The sequence below is a fragment of the Trachemys scripta genome, chromosome 16, assembly GCF_013100865.1.
Source record: "Trachemys scripta elegans isolate TJP31775 chromosome 16, CAS_Tse_1.0, whole genome shotgun sequence".
In the NCBI taxonomy this organism is placed as follows: Eukaryota; Metazoa; Chordata; order Testudines; family Emydidae; genus Trachemys; species Trachemys scripta.
The window spans coordinates 151826-166379 of NC_048313.1; the positions used below are offsets into that span (position 1 = coordinate 151826).

The following is a 14554-nucleotide window of genomic DNA, read 5'->3' on the forward strand; positions in this document are numbered from 1 at the left end:
GGTAGGGCTGGGCAGACTGAGCTGGGGCTGGACTGGGTTTGGGTGGGGTGTGTGAGGTAGGGCTGGGCAGACTGAGCTGGGGCTGGACTGTACGGTGTGGGGAGCAGGAGGGAATTGGCACCACAGCTCTGTGTCAGAGGCTCTGCACTGTAGGCAGAGGAGGGGACTCTCCATTGGCTGGAGCAGCAGGGCCCTGTTCTCTGTCCCCCACCCTGTGGAGCTGGCAGGGCCTAAAGAGTGGCTCGCTGTGCCGGTGCCGGCCTGGTGTCTATGCACGTCCCTGGGGGAACCCACCATCCGGACCCAGCCCCTGGTGCAGGTGGCAGGGGGATCAGGATGTGGGGTTCTGCATGGGGAGCATTACCCACCTTCCAGCTCTGCGGCTTTGTCCCCACAGCCCAGGCTGTGACAGATGCTGCCATGCGGGTGAGCGGCCCCAGGGATGGGCCTCGTCCTGAACGGCACGGAGCCCCGGGGATGCAGCGCCCTGTCCAGAAGAACCGGCGGCCCCGCCCCAAACCATTGGGGACACGCACAGGTACCAGTGTCACTGCGCGGCGTGCTGTAGCCAGGGCCTGCCCTCGGGGTCTATGGGAGAGGGTGTCTGTGCTGGCCCCAATGCCCAGGGCAGCGCTAGGGGTTCTGTGCTGCCGGGAGCGGGGGGCTCCATAGGGGGCGCTCTCCGTGCTGGCCCCAATGCCCAGGGTGGCGCCAGTTGGGCCGTGGTGCAGGACAGTGGTCATCAGGGGAGGTGTTGAAGGGGGCCTGTTGGTTGTTACAGTCAGTGGGGCAGGGTTTGAACCCTGGTGTCATGGCATAAAGCTGGGGAGGGTCAGTGCATTCTGCCCGTGCTGGGCGGTGCGGGACACAGTGGGCCGGGCTGGGAGGTGTCGTGGGGCAGAGCCCATTGGACACTGGGGCGGGGCAGGGCTGCAAAGACCCAGCTGTCCCCAGAGTGCTCTGGAAACCTGCGTCCATGTGTCTGTCCCCTTCCTTACATAGACGCCGTCCGGCACCGAGCTCCTGCTGCCACCCCCACCCTCAGGGCCCGCGCTGGGGCCCGGACTGACCCCCACGTGCCTCGTCCCCCACTCTGGCCTGGGGACAGCACCCTGACGACTGTGGCCTCTGCAACCCACCCTCCCAGCCAGCCCCACAGCGCCTGGACCAGCCCAGCCACCCCTACCCCCACCCCCACAACCACCTCCCCTCCCAGCCAGCCCCACAGCGCCTGGACCAGTCCAGCCACCCCTACTCCCACCCCCACCACCACCACCCCTCCCGGCCAGCCCCACAGCATCTGGACCAGCCCAGCCTCTCCTACCCCCACCCCTCCTCCCAGCCAGCCCCACAGTGCCTGGACCAGCCCAGCCTCTCCTACCTCTACCTCCACAACCACAACCCCTCCTGGCCAGCCCCACAGTGCCCAGATTTACCTGGCCTCCCCTACCCCCATCCTCACAACCACGCACCCTCCCAGCCAGCCCCACAGCACTTGGACCAGCCTAGCCTCCCACATCCCCGCAACCACCCCCCTTTCCAGCCAGCCCCACAGCACCCAGATGGGCCTTGTCTCCCCTAATAACACCCGCATCCTCACAATGGCCCACAGAGCCCAAACAGACCCAAGCTCCCCCATCCCAGCAACCACCCAGTCTCTGAACACGGCCCATAGCACCTGGCCAGGCCTCGCCCCCACCTCTCCCTCCTACATAACCACCCAGCTTCCTAGCCAGACCCACAGCACCCGGATGGGCCCAGCTCTCTCCCACTCCACAACCACCCAGCCTCAGGACAAGACCCACAGCGCCCAGATGGGCCCTGCTCCCTCCCACCCCACAACCACCCAGCCTCAGGACGAGACCCACAGTGCCCAGATGGGCCCAGCTCCCTCTGACCCCACAACCACCCAGCCTCAGGACGAGACCCACAGCGCCCAGATGGGCCCAGCTCCCTCCCACCCCACAACCACCCAGCTTCAGGACAAGACCCATAGCATCCAGATGGGCCCAGCTCCCTCCGACCCCACAACCATCCAGCCTCAGGACGAGACCCATAGCGCCCAGATGGGCCCAGCTCCCTCCCACCCCACAACCACCCAGCCTCAGGACGAGACCCACAGCGCCCAGATGGGCCCAGCTCCCTCCGACCCCACAACCACCCAGCCTCAGGACGAGACCCACAGCGCCCAGATGGGCCCAGCTCCCTCCCACCCCACAACCACCCAGCCTCAGGACGAGACCCACAGCGCCTGGATGGGCCCAGCTCCCTCCGACTCCACGACCACCCAGCCTCAGGACGAGACCCACAGCATCCAGGTGGGCCCAGCTCCCTCCCACCCCACAACCACCCAGCCTCAGGACGAGACCCACAGCGCCCAGATGGGCCCAGCCTCTCCCTCCCAGCCCCAGGGCGAGCCTCCTGGTACTCGGACACAGTACGCCAGCCCAGCAGTTAATGGGACAGGTTGTGCCAAGACACCTGCAGCGCCCTGTCTCCCAGGCACCCCGGCTGCACAGACAGGTAGGGGTGCGGGGGCACTGGTCCCAGGAAAGGGGCTCCAAAGGCCTGGGCCAGAGGGTGTGTGGACAGTGTCTACACACCAAGGCTGACTGGAAATGCCACCATATAGGTGTGTCACGGGGATTCTACCAGTCCCTTCTGGGGCGATATCATCCTCCCTAGACTTGGCGGGCCAGACCTGGCCGTCCAATAACCCATCCTTCTCCGCAGTGACACCCACCCAATATTGTCCCACTTCTGGGATCCCCAGGCCTTTACACAGGGGAAAATACCGTTATCCACTTTTGTAGGTGGATAAACTGACGCATGAGTGAGTCAGTGCCTAAGCTGGGGAGAAAACCCAGGAGTCCCGGCCAGCATGCCCCCTCCCAACCTAACCCACTGTACCTCATGCCCCTTCCCAGAGTTGGGATAGAACCCAGGAGTCCTGGCTCCCAGCCCTTCTGCTCTAACCCACTAGACCCCACTCCCGTCGCAGAGCTGGGATAGAACCCAGGAGTCCTGGTTCCCAGCTCCCCCTCCCCTGGCTCTAACCACTAAATCCCACTCCCCTCCCAGAGCTGCCTTGGTGTGGACAGTAGCAGACAAGGCTGTTGTCAGTGGGTGAGTGGCTGGTGGCCAGGCCCCGTGGTGGCGTGCGTGCGGTGGGGAGGGTGTCTCTCTAGCATGGAGCTTTACAGGTGGCTTCCTTGTGTCCCATCCCACAGATGCTGCCCCCATGCCAGGCCAGCCTCAGGGATCCGTCCTGGAGACGTCACAGCCTGCCACCCGCACCCTCCCAGCCACTGCCTTCCCCCCAACCATGCCCTCAACCTGGGCCCTCCCTTCCCCGGCCACTGCTCCCCACACCACCACCCCTCGGGCCAGCACCCTCCCTGCTCCGCCCCTTGCCCAGAGGGCAGTGACTATGGGGTGGGAGACAAGAGCCCCCATACCGGCTGCAGGGCTGGGAGCAGTCAGGGGGGAGGGGGATTGCCAGGAACCAGGCTACGAATCCCCTCAGATGCAGGAGCTGATCCAGGTGGTGCGGGAGCTGCGGGGGGACCTGCGCGCCCTCGTCCATATCCAGCGGCAGGAGCGCCGCCAGCTGGGCACCATTGCTGGCAGCCTGGCCGAGCTGGCAGGGGCTGTACGGCAGCTGGTAGGGGAGCTGCCCAGCCAGGTGCTTCGGGGGCAGAGCCAGCTCCCCTATCCAGCGTGGCGTAGGCAAGGCCCTGCACCCCCTACTGACAGCCTTGCCTGATACCTGCCTACCAAAGAGCCCCACTGAGAGACAGACCCCCTCATCGGCCCGAACTAACCCCCCCCCCCCCAGACAGCCCCCCCCCTCCTGGCCCTAACTAACCCCCCACTGACAGACAGACCCCCCTCCCCGCCTTGAACTAACCCCCCACTGACAGACAGACCTCCCCCTCCTGGCCCTAACTAACCCCCCACTGACAGACAGACCCCACTCCCCGGCCCGAACTAACCCCCCACTGAGAGACAGACCCCCTCCCCGGCCCAAACTAAGCCCCCACTGAGAAACAACCCCCCCATCCTGCGCTGCCACCCCTCTGCTGAGAGACAGACCCCCCTGCTTGAACTCTTCCCACCCCCCCAGCTGAGGGACTGACCCCTTCCCGGCCTGAACTAAACCCGCACTGAGAGACAACCCTCCCCGTCCTGCGCTGCCCCGCCTCCGCTGATAGACAGGTGCCCCCCCGGCATGCACTGCCACCCCCCACTGAGAGACAGGTGCCCCCCCCCCCGCATGCACTGATGCCCCCCTGCTGAGAGACAGATCCCCTCCCTCGCCTGAACTAACCCCACACTGAGAGACAACTCTCCTGTCCTGCACTGCCCCGCCCCCGGCTGAGAGATAGCCCCCCTGGCCTGCACTTCCACCCCCCGTTGAGAGACAGACCCCCACCCCCCGCCTTCACTGCCCCCCAACGCTGAGAGACAGACCTCTCCAGCCTGCACTGCCCTCTCCCTCCCCGCCTCCCACTGACAGACAGACCCCCAGGCCTGCACTGGCCCCTTGCTCAGAGACAGACATCCCCCAGCCTGAACTCACCCCCAGCCTTCACTGCCCCCCTGGTGAAAGACAGACTCCCGCTGCCTGTACTGCCCCCCCTTGCTGAGAGACAGACCCCCCTCCTGCATTGCCCCCTTGCTGAGAAACACCCCCCCTGCACTGCCCCCCTGCTGAAAGCAGACCCTCCCAGCCTACACTGCCCCCCATGACAGACAGACCCTCCCACTGAGATGCACTGGTCCCCTGCTGAAAGACAGACCCCTGTGACATTCCCCTCTGGTGTTATCCAGACCAGTGATCTGCTAGGTCACTCCAATCCCTGACTCGGGGAGCCAGTCTTACCCTGCTCTGCTGTGCGAACCCCCACTCCTGGGCTGTTCACATACAGCCTCTGACATGTAACCTGCTCCTTGGATCATGCAACTGAATGACACTAGCCAATATCTCCGGTCCCAGACACAACCCTAGGAACCTCCATCTTGCAGTGTCCAGTTATGCCTGCTGGACGCTGCAAGCTTATATGAGATTGTCATTTTAACAAAGATATTGTTATGTTCCAGGCTTGTTATCCCAAGGGGAGTCTCTGACAGACTTCAAACCAAAAGCTCTGCTTCAGGTAGAACAAACAAACCCATTTATTAACTATAAAGACAGATTTTTAACTGATTATAAGTCAAAGCATAACAAGTCGGTTTGGTCAAATGAAATAAAAGCAAAACACATTCTAAGCTGCTCTTAACACTTTCAGTGCCTTTACAAACTTAGATGCTTCTCACCACAGGCTGGCTGGGTGCCCTTCAGCCAGGCTGTCCCCTTTGATCAGCACTTCAGTCGCTTGGTGGTGGTGTCTGTAGAGGTAGGTGGAAGAGAGAGGAAGAGCATGGCAAATGTCTCTCCCTTTTATCATGTCCTTTCTTCCCTCTTGCCCCCCCCCCCCCCCCCCACACACACTTCAGAATCAGGTAAGCATTATCTCATCGCAGTCCCAAAATGACCAAAGGAAGGATGGTGACTCGAGAGTTCAACAGATCCTTTGTTCCTGTGAGGCTGGGCTGGGTTTGTCCCATACATGCCTTGATGAGGTGTGAACTGCCCTCCTGCATGTTGGCTGGCCTTTTGGGGAGCGGTCTCCCAACCCCAGGACTGTATATATGCAAAAAATCCAGCTCCCCTTTTGGGGTTACCCTGTGTTTTTCCCCTCCCAGCACTGAGTCCTTCCCTGCCCCCTAGAGTGCTGTGATCTGTGCTCTCTGGGCTAGGTGTGTTTACCCTTTGATCAGATTCGCCTTTTCCCAGCAGCTTTCCCATAACTGCTCTCTGTGTCTCACTAGCCTGGGGGAAAATACCCCCCCCCCCGCCCCCTGGGCATTTGTGTTCTAACAAATTACTACCTGGCCATTTCCTTGTCTCAACTCCTCTGCTATCACAGGCATTGGAGCTGCATCTTGATGTAAAAAGACACAATTACTTTCCACAAACTTATCAGAAATATCATCCTGAAAAACTGGGACCCGGATCGGGTACCCTCCGCCACCCCTTTCTCTGTCCCTGAGAAGTCAGCTGTGTGACTGCTCCCCTCCAGGAGGTCAGGTACACGGTTCCTTCTCAAAACCTGGGTCACAGGCTGAGTGCCTGGGTGCACAGAGGCTGACCCAGCCATCCTCCGAGTGTCCTGGGCATCCTGCCCCAATTGACTAGTGAGGAGACATTCCTGTACCCCCACTATTCCTTCCCCAGTTTCCTCCTCCGGGCCCCCTCCTAAGACACATTTCTCTGTGCTCCCTAGGAAGGGTTCTGTCTCTCGTTCAGCTGCAATAATCTGCCAGCTAACAACTGGGACAGTTTCCTTTATCACTGACACCACCTCTCCTGCCTGTGTGTCTGAGGGCATGTTGCCTTCTGCTGGAAAGGAGCTAGTCTCTGCTCCCTAGAGCCGGTTTTGCCTCTGGTTGAGCTGCGACCTGCTGGCAGCTAACAACCTGGACAGTTCTCTCCCTGGCAGGCATTACACCCCCATCCCTTCCTGATGTCATGCTGCCCCCAACTGCAGTGCAGGAGTTGGTCTCAACCACCCTCCCACCTGGAAGCATGTGGCTTCCCCCAGCTGTAGAAGAATCAAGGAGACTCTCTCCCCATTTTCTCAGCAGTTCCTGAGACCTGACCCTTTCCCTCGGGGGTCCCAGCATAAAATTCCCTCCTGCTGCAGGCAAATACTTTACCCTGAGTTACACAATAAAAATCATTACCAAGAAGCAGGTCGACTGAGAGGTGTTCTATTACCCCCACAGTCAAACCACTTTCCAAACCACATAGATTCTAGCTAGTGGTACAAGGAATCTGCTTTCACACACCCCCATAATCTCTGCCATTTGGCCAGGCAACATACTGGCCTTTGGGACCATACTCTGTGTAACCAGAGAGATCGGGGGCCCTGTATCCCTCTGCCCCAAGTATTCCCTTCCATCAATTTGGACAGCCTTAACATGCTCCATGCCTGGCTCTGCAGAGGCTAATCTCACAGAACCAATATGATAGGTTTCAATTGCTTGGGGGGGTTTCTGTGTTGAGGACACCAGAACTAACATGAGCTATTGGTTGCCTGCTTCCTCCTAGCACAGGACATTTAGTCCTCAGGTGATCAGTGGAATTACATTGATAGCACCTTTTGGGCTCTTCTGCTTTTACAGGAGATTTGGGATGAGAGTGAGAGGAATGTTTTGGGGTAAGAGAATGTTTAGGCTCCCAACCCCCTTCTCTCTTCCCAGGGGCAAAATGGGATCCTCCCTTCCCCCCAGTTTTAAACCCCTCAGTCTGTGGCCTGCCCTTAATAGACGCCTGATTCTGTTCCAAGGCATCAGCTAAAAAAGCCACCTCATCCCCAGACTTTACATCTTTGTCCCATAGACACGGCTTCACATCAGCCTGACACACGCGTAGGAAATGCTCTTGAGCAACAAGATCCAAGATTCCCTCACAACTCGCCACCTCTTTACCCGGCCTGCACTGCCTCTTCGCTGAGAGTCAGACATCCCCCCAGCCTGCACTGCCCCCCAGTGAAACACAGACCCCTGCTGCCTGCAGTGCCCCTGCTGAGAGACAGCCCCCCACCTGCGCTGCCCCCCTTCTGAGCGACAGACCCCCATCCTGCACTGCCCCCTTGCTGAGAGACACACCAGCTGCACTGCCCCTGTGATAAATTAAGGGGAGGGAGGGTAGCTCCCTTTTATGCACAGCCAGCCAGCCAGCCAGTTAACTATGAAGTCCCTCTTGGTGTCTGTTCTCCGCTTTTGTGAGCTAAAACCCACTTCATCAGATGCATGGAGTGGAACATACAGTAGGGAGGTGTAAATACACAGCACATGAAAAGATGGGAGTTGCCTTACCAAGTGGGGGTCAGTGCTAATGAGCTAGTTCAATTCAGGTGGAAGTGAGCTATTCTCAACAGTTGACAAGAAGGGGTGGAAATCACTTTTGTAGTGCTAATGAGGCCAATGTAATCAAGGTGGCCCATTTCAAACAGTTGACAAGAAGCTGTGAGTCTCAGCAGGGGGAAATTAGTTTTTGTAGTGACCCATCCACTCCCAGTCTTTATTCAGGCCTAATTTGATGGTGTCCCGCTTGCAAATCAATTCCAGTTCTGCAGTTTCTCGTTGGAGTCTGTCTCTGAAATTCTCCTGTTGAAGAATTGCCACCTGCAAGTCTGCCATTGAGCGTCCAGGGCGATTGACGTGTTCTCCTACTGGTTTCCAAATGCCACAATTCCCGATGTCAGACCCGTGTCCACCCTCTCCCCTGCATAGAGACTGTCTGGCTTGGCCAGTGTACATGGCAGAGGGGCATTGCGGGCACATGATGGCATATATCACACTGGTGAACGAGCCCCTGATGGTGTGGCTGATGTGGCTATGTCCTATCAGTTTAACCCCTTTTCAGTTGCTCTATAAAATCTAGCAATAGCCTGATTTTCCAGATGTGTTCCCTTCCTTTTTTTAAAATAAAATTTACCTTTTTTAAGAACCTGATTGGTTTTGTGTCTTAAAAGGTTTGTGCAGATGTTTTTCAATTAGCTGGTGGAAATGGCTGGGTTTCCCTTTTGTTTGTTTTCTTCCCTGAGGGAGGGGTGGAAAAGCCGAGGGGCATCAGGGAAAACTTCCCAAGTGAGTTTTTCCAGGATTTGCAAGAGGCAGTTTTTACGAAGCCAAGGTCAGAGAAAAGCTGTAACCTTGGGAGTTTAATACAAGCCTGGAGTGGCCAGTATTAATTTTTAGAATCCTTGCGGGCCCCCACCTTCTGCACTCGGAGTGCCAGAGTGGGGAATCAGCCTTGACAGCCTCCCTGCTGAGAGACAGACCCCCCCAGCCTGCACTGTCCCCCATGACAGACAGACCCACCCCCTGAGATGCACTGCCCTCCTGCTGAGAGATGAGCCCCCGCTGCCTGCACTGCCCACCTGCTGAGCGACAGACGCCAAAGCCTGCACTGCCCCCCTTGCTGAAAGACAGACCCCCCCCAGCCGAGAGACTGACTCCCCCTGCCTGCACTCCCCCCCCACCCTGAGAGACAGACACCCCCCGTCCCCGGCCTGAATTAACCCCCCACTGAGAGACAACCCCCCCCTGGCATGCAGTGCCCCCACCCCTGCTGAGAGACAAACCCCCTCCCTGGCCTGAACTAACCTCCCACTGAGAGACAACCTTTCCATCCTGCACTGCCGCCTTGCTGAGACACCCCCACACCCCGAGTTGCACTATCCCCCTTCTGAAAGACAGACCCCCACCGCCTGCACTGCCCCCCTGCTGAGCGACAGACACCCCCCACCTGCACTGCCCCCCGCTGACAGAGACCTCCCCAGCCTGCATTGCCCCCCTGCTGAGCAACAGACCCCCTCCCCGGCCTGAACTAACCCCCTACTGAGAGACAACCCTCCTGTCCTGCACTGCCCCCCCTTGCTGAGAGATAGACAGCCCCCAGCCTGAACTCACCCACCCCCACTGAGAGACTGACAACCCACCTGCACTGCCCCCCCGACCTCCAGTGCAGAGCTCTGTGGGATCCACCCTGAGATCATGCCCGTCTGCCCCCCATGTTGGCACCGAGCTCCAGGCTGCAGGTGTCAGTCTGAGCCCAGCCCCCAGTAAAGAGGAAGGAGCTGGATCTGCGGCATCTGCTTGTCTGTCTGTTCTGGGGAGCCCTGTTCGCACTGGGCAGTGGCCTGTAACCCCCATAGCCCCAGCACGGGGAGCTCCGCACTGCAGGGCCCCCGGGGTCCGGGCTCTGTGTATCTGCCCGGCCCCCTCGGCCTGGCTGCCCAGTTTGCCTGTCTGCCCATTGTGGAGCCACAGGGTCTGGTCTAGGTCACCAGTCTCCTGGGAGTGACCCCTTTAATGTGCTGGGCTCCGTGCCCCATCCCCAAGGGCAGGGCCGTGCCCTCAGCACCAGCAGCCCCGTCTCTCCCCGCGGCTCCCTGCAGTGAGCCCAGCCCAACCTGTGGGAGGCTTGTACTGGGCCCCTCCAGGGCGCCTGGCCGAGGGAGCCTTCCCAGCCACACCAGCAGCCTTGGCATAGAGAGCAGGGCTAATAGTCACCTGGCTGCAGCATCCCACAGCCGGGGGCTGGCACGGAGAGGCAGGGCTGAGCCATTGTCCAGGCTTCAGCTCTCCGTGTCCTTTCCAATCCCAGGTGAGCCCGGAGCCTCTCCCCAAAGGCAGCTCTTAGCCGCCGCCTGCCCCACTCAGCCCTTTGGCGCCAGGCAGGGCCGTGCTGAGTTCACAGCAGGCCAGGGAGACATGAGTGTCCCATGATCAGCGCTGGGACTTCCCTTGGCTCTCTGGACCCTCTGCTGATTTGGGTCGGTTTCAGTTCTTTAGCGACCCAGTCACGCCACCCAGCCAGCGAGGGGCCTCGCTTCTGCTCGGCTCCAAGAGCAGCATTAATCCATGTGCCCCCGCTGGGTAGTGATACAAACCACAGAGGGAACCTGAGGCACACACAGGAGTCGTAAAAATAACACAGAAAATTCCTACTTCATCACCTCCCTTCCCCCGGGGCTGCGTGAGGCTTTGGGTGATGGGCTGCAATATGAAGGGTGAACCACTGCCCTGGCTCCTCCCGCCCCACCCCCTGGGCTCTGTGCCCCACCCCCTGGTCTCTACACCCCACCCCTGGGCTCTGCACCCCACCCCCTGGGCTCTGTGCTCCACCCCATCCCCTGGGCTCTGTGCCCCATAGGCACCGACTTCTCCTCTTTCGCCTGGGTGCTCGAGCCCCCCTCTGCTCCTGGCCCCGCCCCACTCCATCCCGTCCATGAGGCCCCACCCTCATTCCAATACCTTCCCCAAAGTCCTCGCCCCAACTCCGCCCCCATTCCAACTCCTTCCCCAAATCCCCGCCCCGGCCCCGCTTCTTCCCCTGAGCGAGGAAGGAGAGAGGCGCTAGGAGGTAGGCGTAGGAGCAGGGATGCAGCGCGCTCAGGGGAGGAGGAGGTGGGGTGGGGGGTGAGGGGAGCTTGGCTGCCGGTGGGTGCAGAGCACCCACTAATTTTTCCCCATGGTGCCTATGCTGTGCCCCATCCCCTGGGCTCTGTGTCCCATCCCCTCACTCTGCACCCCACCCCATCCCCTTGGCTCTGTGCCCCACCCCATCAATCCCTGTGCTTTTGCCCCCCATCCCATGAGTTCTGCACCCCCCCCCCCACCAACCCCTAGGCTCTTCCCCCCCATCCTCTGGGCTCTGCACCCCATCCCCTGGGCACTGCAACCCCCACCCCTGGGCTCTGGCCAGGGACAAAGGCATGCAGAAGCCCCAGCAGGATGCTTCCCCCAGGGCTAAATGAACTGGAGCCCCGCCCTGCAGCTGGGTGGGGCAGCACCTGTCACGTGGGGGAGGGGAGCTCCCTGCCCCTGCTGCCCTTCCCAGGGGAAGAGCTCACCCTGCTGGGTGGGAGATGCCTAGGTTCTGCATGGCCTGGTTTGGAAGCAGAGGGCCCCTCTCAGGGTGTGTGCTGGGGTTGCAAGGGCCGAGCAGGGGGTGGCTCTGCACCACATGGCAGACACCCTAACGGCCTGACCATGCCAGCAACCCGGCCAGCAGGGGCTCCAGCATCTCTGCCCTGGGCTGGGCAGCTCTACGCCGGGGAGATCGGTTCATGGCGCGTCCTCCGTGACAGAGCTTGGGAAGCAGCCAGCGACCCCAGCAGGTCACCACCTGCTCAAAACCTCATTACTCCTGGGCATTAACACCAGCTCCCCTGAGCGCATAGGCCCTGGGAACTGCCAGCAGGAGTTGAGCTGGCGAGCCAGGCAGGGCACCTGGGAACTGCCAGCATGAGCGGGCTGGTGAGCCAGGCAGGGCGCCTGGGAGCTGCATGAGGAGAGATCCACACACCAGAAGATGCAGCCTGGGCTGGTCCAGCCAGACACTCACTGACCCAAGGCCAGAAGAGAGACACAACACAGCAGGCAGGCACAGGACCTGTGACGAGGGAGGGGGGTGTCAGCAGGAACCCGACTCACCTCCTGCGTGGGGGCCGGTGGAGCTGGTGCTGTTGGTGGGTCCCTCGTCCAGGCCTGGTCTGTCAGGACGTCTCTCTCAAGCTCAGGCCAATGACAGGCCAAGTGTGTCCCAGGGGGTCTCGGGGGTCCCAGGAGCTGGGGGACAGCCAGGCTGGGGGAGCGACCTCCTTCTGATCAACCCATCTCCCACCTGTATCCCTCCCCCAAAGTTGTTTTCTAAGGTGCCTGCAAGCGGATGGTGGGTGGAAGTGCCCAGCCCTTCGGTCCTCTGCTCACCAACGAGGCCCAGGTGCTGCCCCTCCCACCCCATCTCCCAGTTTTGGTCCATTGGTTCCGGTCCCACACTGTCCTCATGTCATGGAGTCACCTGGCGATGCTCTGAAACTACTCCCTACTAGGGTTACCATACCTCCGTATTTTCCCGGACATGTCCGGCTTTTTAGTTCTTAAATCCCCATCCAGGAGGAACGTCCAGGAAAATACAGAGGTACGGTAACCCTGCTCTGCACCCACCGGGATAATCAGTTGCGGCAGCTGCAAATCAGCTCTCACGCCTGCAAAGCCCCAGGAACCTTTGGCGGGCGGCTGGATTAGCTGTTTCTAACCACTCTACTGTAGTGCACAGCCGCCGATCAGCTGTTTTGGCAGGGAGCCAACAGATGAGCAGCGTGTGGCTGCAGTTTCCGACCCGGCTCCCAGGGCAGGTAAAAGTGGTCCGTTTCCAGGTGTGGAAGCAGAGAAAGAACAGACAGGAAGGGGATTGCAATGCATGACAGTTTGTTAGCAAAGGTCAGGCTAACTGTAACCCTAACCGGGGCCGGTGCAACCATTTAGGTGACCTAGGTGGTCGCCTAGTGTGCTAGGATTTGGGGGGCGCCATTTTCTTCGTCAGCGACCGCGGCGGCTGGATCTTCGGCCGCCCTGGTCGCCACCGGCATTTAGGCGGAGGGAGCTGGGGCAGTGGAGCGCGGGGAGGGCCGCCTGCAGAGGGGGGGTGGTGGCATGCAGGGGAACTCCCCGCCCCAGCTCACCCCTGCCCCTCCTCCTCCCCGAGCGCGCTGTGGCTGCTTCACTTCTCCCGCCTCCTAGGCTTGTGGTGCCTAAGCCAGACCCTGTCTCCAGCCAGCCCTGCACCCCCTGCCCGCAGCCAGCCCCTGCCGCACCCCCTGCCCTGCCCACACCAGCCCTGCACCCCCTGCCGTGCCCCCACCAGCCCTGCACCCCCTGCCTGCAGCCAGCCCCTGCCGCACCCCCTGCCCTGCCCACACCAGCCCTGCACCCTCTGCCTTGCCGCTGCCTGCAGCCAGCCCCGCACCCTCTGCCCACAGCCAACCCCTGCCACAACCCGGCCTTGTCTCCAGCCAACCCCTGCCGCACCTCCCTGCGGCCCTACCCAAAGCCAGCCAGCCCCCTCCCCCACACTCCTTCCCGCACCATCCCTGCACCCCGTGCCCTGCCCACACCAGCCCTGCACCCCCTGCCCTGTCTCCAGCCAACCCCTGCCACACACCCCTGCCTGAAGCCAGCCAGTCCCGCACTCCTCTCTGTCTCCAGCTCTGCCAACCCCTGCCGCACCCCCCAAGCCAGCCAGCCCACCCCACACACCCCTGTCTCCAGCCAGACCTGCTCCCCTTGCCCTGCCTCCAGCCAGCCCCATGTCCAGTGGTGCCCTGCAGTTCCCAGGGCAGTAACCCTGCACACCTGCTTCAATGAGGGGGGCAGGGAGCAGCTGGGACCCACATATATGCACACCCTAGGGTGACCAGACAGCAAGTGTGAAAAATCGGGACGGGAGTGGGGGTAATAGGATCCTATATAAGAAAAAGACCCCAAAATCAGGACTGTCCCTATAAAATTGGGACCTCTGGTTACCATAGCACACCCCCAGGGAGTGGTGGGGACCCACACGTGAAACGGAGCTCATTTCTAGTTCAGGCCCATCTTTTTAAAAAAGAACTTTTGGTAGGGTTAACATACATCTGTATTTTCCTGGATATGTCAGGCTTTTTAGTTCTTAAATCGCCGTCCAGGGAAAATACGGACGTATGGTAACCCTATTGGTACAAATGGACAAATTGGCACATCCCTTAAATCACAACTTTTTATAGGGAACCGGTTGCTAAGAAATGAAAGGCTTTTTTTTACATGTTTTTTTTTTTTTAGTCATCCCTGCTGGGGCCCCGCCAAAAATGTTCGAATTGGGCCCCGCCCTTCCTAAAGCCAGCCCTGCCCACAGCTCCGGGAATGGGCGGGGCAGGATGTACGCTATGAATGGGGGGCGCTAAGCAGAGCTGGGCGGCGTGGGGCTGAGTCCCTCCCCTTCGTGCAGGACAGAGCGGCTGGGCCTTGCTCCCCACGCTGGCTCCATTCTCTTCCCTGTGCACACAGGCTCCATCTCTGTCCCACTCTGCCCCACTCCAGTTAGCGCCTCCCATTCGCGGACGCAGCTCAGCCGCCATCACTGCTGGGTGTGGGGGGATGCCCAGAATGGGGCTGGCTC

At 60.4% G+C, this 14554-nt stretch overlaps 2 protein-coding genes across 2 annotated transcripts in view; both read left to right on the forward strand.

Moving 5' to 3' along the window:
- Nucleotides 1-1196, forward strand: part of LOC117888909 (soluble scavenger receptor cysteine-rich domain-containing protein SSC5D-like) — a gene marked incomplete at its 3' end in the record, with an annotated part of 19199 nt that extends 18003 nt beyond the window's left edge. Inside the window, exons 9-10 of the mRNA XM_034792702.1 lie at nt 398-538; nt 1003-1196. Of these exons, the coding sequence (XP_034648593.1) occupies nt 398-538; nt 1003-1196 (335 nt within the window). The remainder of the gene's footprint in view (nt 1-397; nt 539-1002) is intronic.
- A 147-nt stretch (nt 1197-1343) lies between these two features.
- LOC117888796 (basic salivary proline-rich protein 3-like) lies at nt 1344-3818 on the forward strand. The gene is made up of 2 exons (XM_034792538.1): nt 1344-2523; nt 3231-3818. The coding sequence occupies exons 1-2, from the start codon at nt 1563-1565 to the stop codon at nt 3764-3766; spliced, it is 1497 nt and encodes a 498-aa protein (XP_034648429.1). The 5' UTR covers nt 1344-1562; the 3' UTR covers nt 3767-3818.
- The last annotated feature ends 10736 nt before the right edge of the window (nt 3819-14554 follow it).

Bases quoted from the DNA above. Each gene is read 5' to 3' on its own strand.
- LOC117888796 (XM_034792538.1), top strand. From the start codon at position 1,563: ATGGGCCTTGTCTCCCCTAATAACACCCGCATCCTCACAATGGCCCAC. The intron at 2,524-3,230 runs GTAGGGGTGCGG...CCCATCCCACAG, and splicing joins CACCCCGGCTGCACAGACAG to ATGCTGCCCCCATGCCAGGC.